At 41.9% G+C, this 16542-nt stretch overlaps 1 protein-coding gene across 4 annotated transcripts in view; it reads right to left on the reverse strand.

The window, feature by feature from the left end:
* LOC106578252 (rab11 family-interacting protein 3) overlaps positions 1–16542 on the reverse strand; it is a 140126-nt gene that overhangs the window by 59809 nt on the left and 63775 nt on the right. For all 4 annotated transcript variants that reach the window (XM_014156908.2, XM_014156909.2, XM_045701951.1 and 1 more), the window contains one exon: positions 14860–15032. In XM_014156908.2, the coding sequence (XP_014012383.1) occupies positions 14860–15032 (173 nt within the window). The remainder of the gene's footprint in view (positions 1–14859; positions 15033–16542) is intronic.

Consider the following 16542-nt stretch of genomic DNA (forward strand, 5'->3'; position numbering starts at 1 on the left):
ATGTTTGGTTACGGTAATTTCAATATATTATTATTACAGTCCTTTACCGTTCTCATTGTCAGAGTGGACACATTGTATGCAGAGCTCACAACCTATACCACACTTGTGAAAAACAAGTTTTTGTCTTTTGTCTTAAACGCTCCTGTCAATGTTGAGTAAGGATGCGCATCTGATTACGCATATAGAAGTAGGACTGGTCTACCTGGCCTGCGCGCAAATGTAGGCCTATAAACGTGGCCATTTGGCCACATTTATCGTGGGTAGTTGTTTTCTGTGGCCACTTGATCCAATCGTGGTGGGTAGTTCTGTAACGGGCGTCGTATAGAGGGGACCAAGGTGCAGCGTGTTGAGTGCTCATATTGTATTTTAATGAAATCGAACACTTAGACAAATAAACAAAACGACAGCCAACAGTTCTGTCAGCTTACACAAACAAAACAGAAAACAACTACTCATGAAAACCAAGTGGGAAAAGGCTGCCTAAGTATGGCTTCCAATCAGAGACAAACGATAGACAGCTGCCTCTGATTGGAAACCATATCCGGCCAAAACATAAAAACACAAACATAGAATGCCCACCCCCTATCACACCCTGACCTAACTAAACAGAGAAAAAACAGCTCTCTTAGGTCAGGGCGTGACACACTCATTCTTATGTTTAATAAATGTATCGCATAGTGTGTGAGGCAGGCTTACAATGATGGCAAAAAACAACATTTGAGAGTGCGCTGACCATGGTGCTAGAGGGGGTACGCAGCTGGAGGTTGAATGTTTGAAGGGGTACGGGACAATAAAAAGTTCGGAAACCACTGGACTAGAGGGACGTGAGCGCCCGCATGCACTTGAGGACCAGGCAGGAGCAGCCTTAAACAAAAGGCACCTTCAGTTAGATTGTTATGATAAGACTTACTCTCTCTGTAAACTGAGGGTATTTTAAGCCCAGGGCCATTGTAATTAATGGTGGCTATTAGTGCCTCTCTTTAATCTCTCTGTCTGGTGACCCACATATACACCTTTTAAACCAATATGTTTTTTGGCCAACTTTAGCATCCTGCCAAGTTTTTGCCGACTTTTCTTTACATATGAAAGGTATTGCCGGCTGCAAAGCCTGTACTTTTATTTTCGCCAACCGAACTAGTCATGACTGCGGTAAAGTTCTGCCTCCGGCTTAGTATGAAATATAGCCGTAATGCTGAGGCGGCATTGGCACGCACTACCCTCTTAAGCTCTTGATGGTTGCTAGGCAGCACCCATTACTACTATACTCCTGCCAGTTCTAAACTTTGCAAGGCATGTTACCTCACCCATCTCTTCGCATATCCCACCACATGCACTGTTTTCTTAACCACAACTGGATGGATCCATAAAGAATTATAGTGGGAATAAATATAGTAGGCTAATGCAATTGAAGGCATGAAATTGTTGCTTACTGAAACTCCGAAAGTGATCCAATTGTTATAATACATTTGAAGCAATAGCCTATCCACATGTGTTCAACTATTTCAGCACCATTTGGTGCTGCTTTGAAACAAGCGTGGGGACTCATCTTGATAAATCAATCAATGTGAGAATTTTCTTTTCACAGAATCTCGTTTTGGATATTGGGTTAGACTACAATTAGGCTGTAGAAATGTTAGCTAAGTTGAGGTAAGTGCTGCTCATGATCATCTTGTCTAGTTGGCTTATTTATTAGCACTAATCAGGACATTGTCAGCATGTTATGAAGCTTTAACAAGTAGATTATTTTCCTCTGCGCTCGCAGTCGCTTAGCAACTGTTCTGCCTGTGGCTAGGGAACCCTGACCTGTTCACTGGACGTGCTACCTGTTTTCAACTCTCTCCCGCACCTGCTGTCTCAACCTCTGAATGCTCGGCTATGAAAAGCCAACTGACATTTACTCCTGAGGTACTGACCTGTTGCACCCTCTACAACCACTGTGATTATTATTTGACCCTGCTGGTCATCTATGAACTGGACTGGCCACCCCTTAGAGCCTGGTTCCTCTCTAGGTTTCTTCCTATGTTCCTGCCTTTCTAGGGAGTTTTTCCTAGCCACTGTGCTTCTACATGTGCATTGCTTGCTGTTTGGAGTTTTAGGCTGGGTTACTGTATGGCACTTTGTGACATCTGCTGATGTAAAAAGAGCTTTATAAATACATTTGATTGATTGATTGATTGATTGCCTAGATCTACTCCTGACCAAAAGCCTGTGACTCGCCTTAATCAATGTAATTTTGTTTCACTGAATCCCCATCTGTAAATTTGGTACATTTTTCTGGCTAGACAAATAAGTGGAGGTGGTATAACTCGTCTATCACTGATCAGAAACATTTAGCATGCAATAATGTATCCTAGATCAAGTGTTGTTCTATTATTTTGCTCGATCACATAAAGGCAATTCCAAAAGCTTGCAGAGGTTGTGAAATATGAACACGACTCACATGCTTTTGAAAATATGGATTGATATAACGCTCATCCAAGATGGTGTTGCAGTAGGACGTGAGTATTTGTCTTTGTCTTATCCCATGTAAATAGCTGGAATTTTCGTATATATCTTAATCACACTTTCTTTCTACGAACTAAATATACTTTCCTGCAACCCGCCTCACCCAATGTGGTACGGATCTTATCCTCTATGGGCTAGGTGGGACGCTTGCGTCCCACCTACGTAACAGCCACTGGCAGCCTGTGGCGCGATTTTCAAAACCTTAAAAATCCTATTACTTCAATTTCTCAAACATATGACTATTTTACAGCTATTTAAAGACAAGACTCTCGTTAATCTAACCACACTGTCCGATTTCAAAAAGGCTTTACAACGAAAGCAAAACATTAGATTATGTCAGCAGAGAACCAAGCCAGAAATAATCAGACACCCATTTTTCAAGCCAGCATATAATGTCACCAAAACCCAGAAGACAGCTAAATGCAGCACTCACCTTTGATGATCTTCATCAGATGACAACCCTAGGACATTATGTTATACAATACATGCATGTTTTGTTCAATCAAGTTCATATTTATATCAAAAAACAGCTTTTTACATTAGCATGTGACGTTCAGAACTAGCATACCCCCCGCAAACTTCCGGGGAATTCGCTAACATTTTACTAAATTACTCACGATAAACGTTCACAAAAAGCATAACAATTATTTTAAGAATTATAGATACAGACCTCCTCTATGCACTCGATATGTCCGATTTTAAAATAGCTTTTTGGTGAAAGCACATTTTGCAATATTCTAAGTACATAGCCCAGGCATCACGGGCTCGCTATTTAGACACCCGGCAAGTTTAGCACTCACCATAATCATATTTACTATTATAAAAGTTTGATTACCTTTTGTTGTCTTCGTCAGAATGCACACCCAGGACTGCTACTTCAATAACAAATGTTGGTTTGGTCCAAAATAATCCATCGTTATATCCGAATAGCGGTGTTTTGTTCGTGCGTTCCAGACACTATCCGAAATAGTAAAGAAGTGTCGCGCGCATGGCGCAATTCGTGACAATAAAATTCTAAATATTCCATTACCGTACTTCGAAGCATGTCAACCGCTGTTTAAAATCAATTTTTACGCCATTTTTCTCGTGAGAAAGCGATAATATTCCGACAGGGAATCTCCTTTTCGGCAAACAGAGGAAAAAAATCCCAAAGGCGGGGGCGGTCGGGTCACGCGCATAAGCCCAGTGTCCCTTGATCGGCCACTTGAGAAAGGCGATAATGTGTTTCAGCCTGGGGCTGGAATGACGACATTCTGTTTTTTCCCGGGCTCTGAGCGCCTATGGACGACGTGGGAAGTGTCACGTTAGAGCAGAGATCCTTAGTAAATGATAGAGATGGAAAAGAAGTTCAAGAAATGGTCAGACAGGCCACTTCCTGTAAAGGAATCTCTCAGGTTTTGACCTGCCATTTGAGTTCTGTTATACTCACAGACACCATTCAAACAGTTTTAGAAAATTTAGGGTGTTTTCTATCCATATGTAATAAGTATATGCATATTCTAGTTACTGGGTAGGAGTGGTAACCAGATTAAATCGGGTATGTTTTTTATCCAGCCGTGTCAATACTGCCCCCTAGCCCTAACAGGTTATCTTTTTACTCCTTATAACTGGAACTTCCATCAGGAGCTAGCCAGTTAACTAGCTACTAGCCTTTGTTAGCCACGGCTAGCAGTCTTCACCTTTTTTCCGGTCATCAGCCAGCCTTAGCTCGGTAAACACCTGCCAGTCTGCACAGCGCAATATCAACACAGAGCATATCGGACTACTTCTCTCTACCATATCACCAGATTCATGCCGCTCTGGATCATTACACCTGATCATTGCGGCTAGCTAGCTGCAAACAAGTGGCTACTGTTAGCTAACGCCTCTGTCCCGAAGCAAGCACCAGCTAGCCTTAAGCTAGCCTCAAGCTAGGCCCATATACCAGCTAATTCTAGTGCTACATACAATACCTCCTTTGCCAATTGGCCTGGACCCTTTATTGTCGACACGAAGCCCCGGCGATTCCATCATGACTAGACTACCGACGTGATCGCCCGATGTGGTCTCAACAGGCTATTCTCTTACGATGTCGCTGAAGAACCATCTACTAGCCCCGGCCCGCTAGCTTTTCTGAACGCTATGTCCCATGCTCGCCTAGCATAGTAGTGACTACAGAACTTCACCCTGACTCACCTATTGCTGCTCTTTTGACCCTATGATCACTCGGCTACACAGCTGATGCACCCTGGACTGTTTCAATAACACGGTACCTACCTGTCGGCCCCAGCCTCGAACTCAGGTCCTGTATGTACCTCACTGACCCTCTCTGCTCATTCATCGCCATTTACCAGTTGTTGTCTTAGCTCCCCTGATCAAAACCTGTGATTGCTTTATTCCTCTCTCTAATGTCAATATGCCTTGTGTAATGCTGTCTTTGCTAGTTCTTATTGTTTTATTTCACTGTAGAGCCCTCAGTCCCGCTCAAAATGCCTTAGATAGCTCTTTTGTCCCACCCCACACACAAGCGGAGACCTCACCTGGCTTAACTGGTGCCTCCAGAGACAAAACCTCTCTCATCGTCACTCAACGCCTAGGTTTACCTCCACTGTAATCACATCCTACCATACTGTACATTATGCCTTGAATCTATTGAATCTATTCTACCACGCCCAGATATCTGCTCCTTTTCTTCTCTGTCCCCAACGCACTAGACGACCAGTTCTTATAGCCTTTAGCCGTAACCTTATCCTACTCCTCCTCTCTTCCTCTGGTGATGTAGAGGTTAACCCAGGCCCTGTAGCCCCCAGTTCCACTACTATTCCCCAGGCGCTCTCATTTGTTGACTTCTGTAACCGTAAAAGCCTTGGGTTTCATGCATGTTAACATCAGAAGCCTCCTCCCTAAGTTTGTTTAATTCACTGCTTTAGCACACGCCGCCAACCCTGATGTCCTAGCCGTGTCTGAATCCTCGCTTAGGAAGAAAAATTCTGCCACCCAAATTTCTGAAATTTCCATCCCGAACAACAACAATTTACTGGAGAGATAGCCTGCAGAGTTCTGTCATCCTATCCTGGTCTGTGCCCAAACAGTTCGAGCTTCTACTTTAAAAAATCCATCTTTCCAGAAATAAGTCTCTCACTGTTGCCGCTTGTTATAGACCCCCCTCAGCTCCCAGCTCTGCCCTGGACACCATATGTGAATTAATTAACCCCCATTTATGTTCAGAGTTTGTGCTGTTAGGAGACCTAAACTGGGATATGCTTAACACCCCGGCCGTCCTACAATCTAAGCTAGATGCCCTCAATCTCACACAAATAATCATAGAACCTACCAGGTACAACCCTAAATCCGTAAACACCCTCTAAATACACCTCTGCTGTCTTCAACCAGGATCTTAGCAATCACTGCCTCATTGCCTGTGTCCGTAATGGGTCCGCGGTCAAACAACCACCCGAATAACTGTCAAACGCTCCCTAAAACACTTCCGCGAGCAGGCCTTTCTAATCAACCTGGCCTGGGTATCCTGGAAGGATAATGAACTCATCCCGTCAGTAGAGGATGCCTGGTTATTCTTAAAAAGTGCTTTCCTCACCATCTTAAATAAGCATGGCCCTTTCAAAAAATGTAGAACTAAGAACAGATATAACCCCTGGTTCACTCCAGACTTGACTGCCCTTGACCAGCACAAAAACATCCTGTGGCGTACTGCATTAGCATCAAATAGCCCCTGCGATATGCAACTATTCAGGGAAGTTAGGAACCAATATACACGGGCGGTTAGGAAAGCAAAGGCTAGCTTTATCAAACAAATTTGCATCCTGTAACACAAACTCCCAAAAGTTCTGGTACACTGTAAAGTCCATGGAGAGCACCTCCTCCCAGCTGCCCACTGCACTGAGGCTAGGAACCACTGTCACCACCGATAAATCTAAGATAGTCGAGAATTTCAATAAGCATTTTTCTACGGCTGGCCATGCTTTCCACCTGGCTACCCCTACCCCAGTAAACAGCTCTGCACCCCCCACAGCAACTTGCCCAAGCCGTCCCCATTTCTCCTTCACCCAAATCCATATAGCTGATGTTCTGAAAGAGCTACAAAATAAGGACCCCTACAAATCAGCTGGGCTAGACAACCTGGACCCTCTCTTTCTAAAATTATCCACCGTAATTGTTGCCACCCCTATTACTAGTCTGTTCAACCTCTCTTTCGTATCGTCTGAGAACCCTAAAGATTGGAAAGCTGCCGCGGTCATCCCCCTCCTCAAAGGGGGAGACACTCTAGACCCAAACTGTTACAGACCTATATCTATCCTACCCTGCCCCTCTAAAGACAAGTTAACAAACAGGTCATCGACCATTTCGAATCCCACCGTACCTTCTCCGCTATGCAATCTGGTTTCAGAGCTGGTCATGGGTGCACCTCAGCCACGCTCAAGGTCCTAAACAATATCAGTGATATATATCAGTCCTAAACAATATCAGTGGTATATATCAGTGATGTTGCTTTTGCTGCTGGTGAATCTCTGATCCGCCTCTACGCAGACGACACCATTCTGTAGACATCTGGCCCTTCTTTGGACACTGTGCTAACAAACCTCCAAACGAGCTTCAATGCCATACAACACTCCTTCCGTGGCCTCCAACTGCTCTTAAAAGCTAGTAAAACTAAGTGCATGCTCTTCAACCGATTGCTGCCCGCACTCGCCCGCCCGACTAGCATCACTACTCTGGACGGTTCTGACTTAGAATGTGGACAACTACAAATATCTAGGTGTCTGGTTAGACTGTAAACTCTCCTTCCAGACCCACATTAAGCATCTCCAATCCAAAATTAAATCTAGAATTGGCTTCCTATTTCGCAACACAGCCTCCTTCACTCATGCTGCCAAACATATCCTCGTAAAACTGACCATCCTACCGATCCTTGACTTTGGCGATGTCATTTACAAAATAGCCTCCAACACTCTACTCAGCAAACTGTATGTAGTCTATCACAGTGCCATCCGTTTTGTCACCAAAGCCCCATATACTACCCACCACTGCAACCTGTATGCTCTCGTTGGATGGCCCTCACTACATATACGTCGCCAAACCCACTGGCTCCAGGTCATCTAAGTATATTCTAGGTAAAGCCCCGCCTTACCTCAGCTCACTGGTCACCATAGCAACACCCACCCGTAGCACGCACTCCAGCAGGTATATTTCACTGGTCACCCCCAAAGCCAACACTTCCTTTGGTCGCCTTTTTTTCCTTCCAGATCTCTGCTACCAATGACTGGAATGAATTGCAAAATTCACCGAAGCAGGAGTCTTATATCTTCCTCTCTAACTTTAAGCATCAGCTGTCAGAGCAGCTTACCGATCACTGTACCTGTACACAGCCAATCTGTAAATAGCACACCCAACTACCTCATCCCCATATTGTTACTTATCCTATTGCTCTTTTGCACCCCAGTATCTCTACTTGCACATCATCATCTGCACATCTATCACTCCAGTGTTAATGCTAAATTGTAATTATTTCGCCTCCATGGCTTATTTATTGCCTTACCTCCTTACTCTTCTATATTTGCACACACTGTACATATATTTTTTATATTGTGTAATTGACTGTACGTTTGTTTATGTGTAACTCTGTGCTGTTGTTTTTGTCACACTGCTTTGCTTTATCTTGGCCAGGTCGCAGTTGTAAATGAGAACTTGTTCTCAACTGGCCTACCTGGTTAAATAAAGGTGAAAAAAAGGCTTGATGATAGATAGGCTGTGATGGCTGGAGCTAGTATTACTTTGACTTTTCCCAGTTGGTCACCATTAGTATTTAGTCAAAGGCCTCATACATTTACTTTATCTGTTACAGTGCAAACCCTGGTGCCTGAGTGATGAGCAGTGATATCGTGGTTTCAGGACAGCTTTTAGTGGTGCGTGGGTAAGCCGTTTGTTCACCCGCACCTCAATTGCTAATAGCCCATCCGCAACTGCCAACTATATGTGATAAAGTGAAAATCTGAGGCTGGCAAACAACCGTAACCCTCTAATATAGAAAATGCACTGTAGCCTATAGTCAGAGACAGCAGAACAATTTATTGACAGGTGGTGCAGGATTATGTCTGCGTAACTTAGATATGTTTATAATTTCAGATTTCTTTGTAGGCTATTTCGAGAGCTTAGGACTATACGGTTCTATCTGCATTTTTGTCAAATAAGTTATGTTAATAAGTTTAAAAGAAAACAAGATAAAAGTTGCTGACACAATTCAAACCAATGAGGGTTTGTAACTTTAAAGCCAATTATATCAGAATCATCTCTTTGCAGATAGAACCTTATAGTCCCAAGCTCTCGATTTGTTAATCAACTGTCTATAATTAGATACAAGCAGCTTCTCTTCTGTCATTATACAGTGCCTTCAGAATTCAGACTCCTTGACTTTTTCCACATTTTGTTAGGTTACAGCCTTTTTCTAAAATTGATGAAATTGTTTTTTTCCTCATCAATCTACACACAATACCCCATAATGATAAAGCAGAAACGTTTTTTTTTTTTTATGTTTGCAAATGTATAAAAAATATCACATTTACATAAGTATGCTCAGTTTGGCCAGGCGGGCCAACTATAGGAAGAGTCTTGGTGGTTCCAAACTTCTTCCAATTAAGAATGGAGGCCACTGTGTACCTTCAATGCTGCTGACATTTTTGGTACCCTTCCCCAGATCTGTGCCTCGACACAATCCTGTCTCGGGAGATCTACGGGCAATTTCTTCGACCTCATTGCTTGGTTTTTGCTCTGACATGCACTGTTAAACGTGGGACCTTATATAGACAGGTCTGTGCGCTACCAAATCGTGTCAAATCAATTGAATTACTCACAGGTGGACTCCAATCAAGTTGTTGACACATCTCAAGGATGATCAATGGAAACAGGATGCACCTGAGCTAAATTTCGAGTGTCATAGCAAAGGGTCTGAATACTTATGTAAATGTTCAATTTTTTTTTTAAATAAACTGTTTTCGCTTTGTCATTATGGGGTATTGTGTTTAGATTGTTGAGGATTATTATTTTTTTAATTCATTTTAGAATAAGGCTGTAACGTAACATGTGGAAAAAGTCAAGGGGCCTGAATACTTTCTGAAGGCACTGTATGTTGCACTAGAAGACTAAATAAACCCTTGCTCACCAGAATGTCATAAATCCATAGAATGAATGCTTCAATCTAGTTGACATCGGTAAATTCTCACTCATCTCTGCTTCTTTCGCGGAGGAAAGACATTTAGGCACAGAGGAGAAAATGCAATAACCGTCCAAAAGAACGGAAAAGGTTTTCTGTGCAAAAGGTCTAAATGACAGTTTGACCAGTTGAAAGCGAAATAGAAAGCTGTGAAAATGACCCAACATGTTTCTGATAATATTTCAGTTCGGCTTGGATGCATATTTTATGTGGTTGAAATACCACTTTTTATCGCGCTGATAGAGATAGCACCTCTACAGACGTCCCTAACTGTGCATTTACATTCTCTCAAATGCTGAAATAAATAAATCATATTTCTCCACTCCTGTTCCCGAGTCAAAATATACATTTGTGACCCACAACCTGGATTTGGTCCTATGTAGCAACATTTTAAATGGTGTGTTTTACATTGGATAAAAGTAGAGACTCAAGAGCTAGAAAATTGTATATTGTACACTGCAGTTGAGGAACAATGGGAAAGTAATTCTGCTTTGAAAGTTGATAAACTTGTTACCCCACTTTTGAGAAAATGCCCCTTGAATCTTTTGGTACACCTACTGGAGAGCCCTTCTTTGTCTACACCCATTCAGCATCGTTCACACCCTCTTAAGCTTTAGCGCCAACCATCTCATTAACCTGTTGGGGGTAGGGGGCAGTATTGACACGGCCGGATAAAAAACGTACCCGATTTAATCTGGTTACTACTCCTGCCCAGTAACTAGAATATGCATATAATTATTGGCTTTGGATAGAAAACACCCTAAAGTTTCTAAAACTGTTTGAATGGTGTCTGTGAGTATAACAGAACTCATATGGCAGGCAAAAACCTGAGAAGATTCCTTACAGGAAGTGGCCTGTCTGACAAGTTGTTGTTCATCTTGGCTCTTTTTATTGAAGACTGAGGATCTTTGCTGTAACGTGACACTTCCTACGGCTCCCATAGGCTCTCAGAGCCCGGGAAAAAGCTGAATGATATCGAGGCAGCCCCAGGCTGAAACACATTTACGCTTTTGGCAAGTGGCCGATCAGAGGACAATGGGCTTAGGCACGTGCATGAGTCTACCCCGTGCTTTATTTTCTTTCCTCTTTTTACCTAAATGCAGATTCCCGGTCGGAATATTATCGCTTTTTTACGAGAAAAATGGCATAAAAATTGATTTTAAACAGCGGTTGACATGCTTCGAAGTACGGTAATGGAATATTTAGAAAAAATACTGTCACGAAATGCGCCATGCTCGTCACCCTTATTTACCCTTTCGGATAGTGTCTTGAACGCACGAACAAAACGCCGCTATTTGGATATAACAATGGATTATTTTGGACCAAACCAACATTTGTTATTGAAGTAGAAGTCCTGGGAGTGCATTCTGACGAAGAACACCAAAGGTAATCAAACTTTTCTAATAGTAAATCTGACTTTGGTGAGTGCTAAACTTGCTGGGTGTCTAAATAGCTAGCCCTGTGATGCCGGGCTATCTACTGAGAATATTGCAAAATGTGCTTTCACCGAAAAGCTCTTTTAAAATCGGACATATCGAGTGCATAGAGGAGTTTTGTATCTATAATTCTTAAAATAATTGTTATGCTTTTTGTGAACGTTTATCGTGAGTAATTTAGTAATTTTTTTGTAAATTCACCGGAAGTTTGCAGGGGGTATGCTAGTTCTGAACGTCACATGCTAATGTAAAAAGCTGGTTTTTGATATAAATATGAACTTGATTGAACAAAACATGCATGTATTGTATAACATAATGTCCTAGGTGTGTCATCTGATGAAGATCATCAAAGGTTAGTGCTGCATTTAGCTGTCTTCTGGGTTTTTGTGACATTATATGCTATCTTGAAAAATGGGTGTCTGATTATTTCTGGCTGGGTACTCTGCTGACATAATCTAATGTTTTACTTTCGTTGTAAACGAGAGTCTTGTCTTTAAAATGGTGTAAAATAGTCATATGTTTGAGAAATTGAAGTAATAGCATTTCTAAGGTATTTGAATAACGCGCCACAGGATTCCACTGGCTGTTACGTAGGTGGGACGATTTCGTCCCGCCGGCCCTAGAGAAGTTAAGAATTCACATGTGAATCCATGTGTTAAACAGAGCGAGTAGTGTAGTTAACAACCAAATCTTTCACGACTAAAAGTGGTAAAAGTAGCCTACAGGAAGAAAAAACTCCATGCACTTTTGGCCTTTATCCTAACCTAACTTTGGTGCAGGTAATGTTGTTCTTCACATTACTGTCTGGTAAACACAGACTAAATCATACAAAATGTATGTTTATTTTGTCACATGCGCAAGATACAGAAGGTGTAAACGGTACAGTGAAATGGTTACTTGCATATTTGCATAGTAGCAATATCAAAAACAAAAAGTGTCTAGATAATTATTAGATGACGTTTACCCAGACACACTTGTCAAATTGATGGGTCATGTGAACGAAATGCTATAACCACCCCCCAGCCACATCTAGCTAAGTGGATGGGCCAATATTGTCTAGACATGTGCACATGTTCATGAAATACAGAACATGTGCACATGCGGTACAAAGGATTATCAACACATACGAAACAGCTCACGTTAGACAGAAGCATGCTACATGACAGACCAATCCAAACTCATCACCCGGCATGTCCAGCCCATCCATTAGCGCAGCCCATCCATTAGCACAGCCAATAATGGCGAGCGGGAAGATTCCTGTCTTTTTTCGTGGCTAAACCAACTAGGCTCGTAATTTAACAATTGCATTCGTATTTACAGATGGAATACAAGTTTGTTATTAAAACCTCTCTGGGGTATGTGGGACGGTAGCGTCACACCTCGCCAACAGCCAGTGAAATAGCAAAGCGCCAAATTCATCAAAAATCTCATAATTCAAATTTCTCACACATACAAGTATTATACACCATTTTAAAGATTATCTTCTCGTTAATCCAACCACAGTGTCCGATTTCGAAAAGGCTTTACGGCGAAAGCATAGCATTAGATTATGTTAGGACAGCACCTAGACAAGAAAAACCACACAGCCATTTTCCAAGCAAGGAGAGGCGTCACAAAAAACAGAAATACAGCTAAAATTAATCACTAACCTTTGATGATCTTCATCAGATGGCACTCATAGGACTTCATGTTACACAATACATATATGTTTTGCTTGACAAAGTTCATATTTATTTCCAAAAACCCCATTTTACATTGGCGTGTACGCCAAAAGCTTTACGGCGAAAGCAAACTTTGCAATAATCTGAGTACAGCGCTCAGACATCAAACAAGCCATACAGATACCTGCCATTTTGGAGTCAACAGAAGTCACAAATAGCATTATAAATATTCACTTACCTTTGATGATCTTCATCGGAATGCACTCCCAGGAATCCCAGTTCCACAATAAATGTTTGTTTTGTTTCGATAAAGTCCATATTTATGTCCAAATACCTCCTTTTTGTTCACGCGTTCAGTCGAGTAATCCAAACGCACTGTGCTCGCGCAGTAAGTTCAGACGAAAAGTCAAAAAAGTTATATTGCAGTTTGTAGAAACATGTCAAACGATGTATAGAATCAATCTTTAGGATGTTTTTATCATAAATCTTCCATAATATTCCAACCGGACGATTCCTTTGTCTTCAGAAATGAAAAGGAACACACCTAACTCTCACGGTAGTGCGCGCGATTGAGCTCATGTCATTTTCTCAGTCATCTGATTCCAAGAGCTCTTATTCTCTCCCCATTCACAGTAGAAGCATGAAACAACGTTCTAAAGACAGTTGACATCTAGTGGAAGCCTTAGGAAGTGCAAAATAACCCCACAGACACTGTATATGAGATAGGCAATCACTTGAAAAACTACAACCTCAGATTTCCACAATTCCTGTTTGGATTTTTCTCAGGTTTTTGCCTGCAATATGAGTTCTGTTATACTCACAAACATCATTCAAACAGTTTTAGAAACTTCAGAGTGTTTTCTATCCAAATCTACTAATAATATGCATATCTTAGCTTCTGGGCCTGAGTAGCAGGCAGTTTACTACAGGCACGCTTTTCTGCTTTTCATCCGGACGTCAAAATACTGCCCCCTACCCCAAAGAAGTTTTAAGACACATGAAAGTTCACATGTTCTAGAAGGTATTTCTCCCAAAAAATGCATTTTGATAAAAAAAAAATGAAAAAGACGTTCAAATGCCTCTCCTGTGAAGTAGTGACGCGCGACATACGCCTAGCTTCTTGAAACTGGTCACATTTGGTATATAATGTTACTGCAAGAAATGCTTAATTCTGCAGGCTATGTGAAAGGTTACAGCCCTAATGTCAGTGTCTAGATTTCAGTTTCCCATCTGAATAGTAGGCTACAGTTCCCTTTATGTGCCATAGGCCTATTTGAAGGCCCTGTCTTGTGACTGTCGAATCTGTATAGCACCTCGCAATAATCACACACAAACAACAACTGCTATCATACTATTTTACCACTTCACCAAATCTTTCGCAAACATTACTTTTACGGCCCTGCCTTCTCATTATTTTCAACTCTCCATTTCGTAGCTTTTCTCTTACTGAATTAAACTCTGACATTGTCCCATTTGCCTCAGTGGATCAACATTGACTTTTTCTGCCCTTTCCCAAAAGCACTAAAGCTTATACTCTTATGCACTAATGCCAGATAGCCTAAAAACAATTAAAGATAAATGTCAATGTAGCCTATAGATAAAATTGCACAAGAATTTTACATTTGTATTTTTTCTATATTGTTTTCTCTATTCAAGCTGCCCGCCACACATCCGCCCTTCATCCACACCATATTTCATGACCCTAAACCTGCCCTTCCCGTGGATATAACCACGGGACATGAGTCAACCCGCGCATCACTAATAGTTTTGACCCACTTCTGCCTCAACTGATTCACCTCGACTTAGCTACAGATGTCATTAAAACATTACCTCAAGGTTAATGTTTATGGTAGTTCTAAGTAGGAGGGGAAGGTGTATGGGGTTAGGGTTTGACTTTGGTCAACGGTATGTGGGTCGGGTTAAGGGGTCGGGTTAAGGTTAGAGGTCACGGTCAGGAGTGACTATCTCCTGAGGAGAAGCAGAGAAAAACGCAAAGGACTTGCAGCCCTATGCTCCACATGGAGTAAAGAGGCTTAAGTAGGTCAGAACTGACCTGTTGTGGCTGTCCTCGGGGTCGTGCAGCGTTGCGTCGATGCCACTGTCCGTCTCCACATCCTCGTGCATCTCTGGCTGGACTAGGGCTCCCGTGTCTTCGTCGGTGAACATCTCACACTCGCTGTAGGTGCTCTCCGAGCCCAGGTAGGCACTATCCGTCACCTCGTTCTGCTACAGGAGGGAAATAGGAACATTTTAGTAATCTTATTAGATCAAGTTGGGAATCCTATAACTTCACAATAGTGGTCCAAAGTATCTGGGACAGAGAGAGAGTTAAGTGGACATCGTTTAAATTGAGAAATCATTAACAGGTGATTAAAAATAGCAGTATGAGGGCTGGTACAGTAGCTGATATGTGGGTGGACTGTATGTATTAGCTAACGAACAGTAAACACACCCAGTTGAGAGGTGATGACTACATACTGTAGGCTGTATTGTATACCAGTTTGAATGTTACACCCTACTTTTTTCCTAGCTGTAACTTTGCTGACAGACTTGCTGACAAACAGGTAAAAAAACGTTACTTGACAACCAACATCATAACACGGTCATAACCATGTCATAATACGTCATAACAGCTGACAACTTTGTCATTACACTGTCATGACACATTTTTACCTGTTGTGACATACACTACATGACCAAAAGTATGTGAACACCTGCTCGTCGAACATCGCGCAAGCCATTTTGGCATTTGAATGCTTAAGGTGCCACGCAGATGTGCAAAATCAGGAACAGGCCTCATACCTCGCGTTGGTCAACGTGTGAAGCTGGGCACAGTGAGCAGTTTGACAAGGCTAATGATATTCCCTGGGGTTGGTCAGCATGAAAAATAACTTGCAGGTCATTGACTGTCAACACAATTACATGCTTAGTTCTACACTGAAGGAGGGGACGCATCAGTTCTACATTTGCATGGCTTGCTGTTTAGGGTTTTAAACTGGGTTTCTGTATAGCACTTTGTGACATCAGCTGATGTAAAAACGCGTTTTATAAATACATTTGGTTGATTGATTGATTGATTGATCAGTTGTCACAAAAGATGAGGTATTTTCAGAAGGAAGAAAGTCATATGAGCAAAACACATTTCAGTGAATCTGTGATTCGTAATGTTTGAATACATTTGCTGACCAATGCTTGATACATTTGGATCGGTTTGGGGTCTGCGGAACGATGTAGCCGTATCTTAAACATTTGAATCGTCACAAGCATACAATATAGGTCAGTACTTGAATAACATATAGTGCATTCATAAGGAATTCAGACCCCATCCCTTATTCTAAAATTGATTAAAAATATTTTCAAAATCCCTCTATATACACACAATACCCCATAATGACAAAGGGAAAACAGGTTCTTAGAAATGTTAGCAGTTTTATTTCAAATAAAAATAAATACCTTATTTACATAAGTATTCAGACCCTTTGCTATGAGACTCGAAATTGAGCTCAGGTGCATCCTGATATGGGAGGTGCCCAAGAACCTGATGGTCACTCTGACAGAGCTCCAGAGTTCCTCTGTGGAGATGGGAGAACCTTCCAGAAGGACAACCATCTCTACAGCACTCCACCAATCAGGCCTTTATGGTAGCATGGCCAGACAGAACCCACTCCTCAGTAAAAGGCACATGACAGCCCGCTTGGAGTTTGCCAAAAGCCTCTTAAAAGACTCCCAGGCCATG

This window comes from Salmo salar, chromosome ssa19, assembly GCF_905237065.1.
Source record: "Salmo salar chromosome ssa19, Ssal_v3.1, whole genome shotgun sequence".
NCBI lineage: Eukaryota > Metazoa > Chordata > Actinopteri > Salmoniformes > Salmonidae > Salmo > Salmo salar.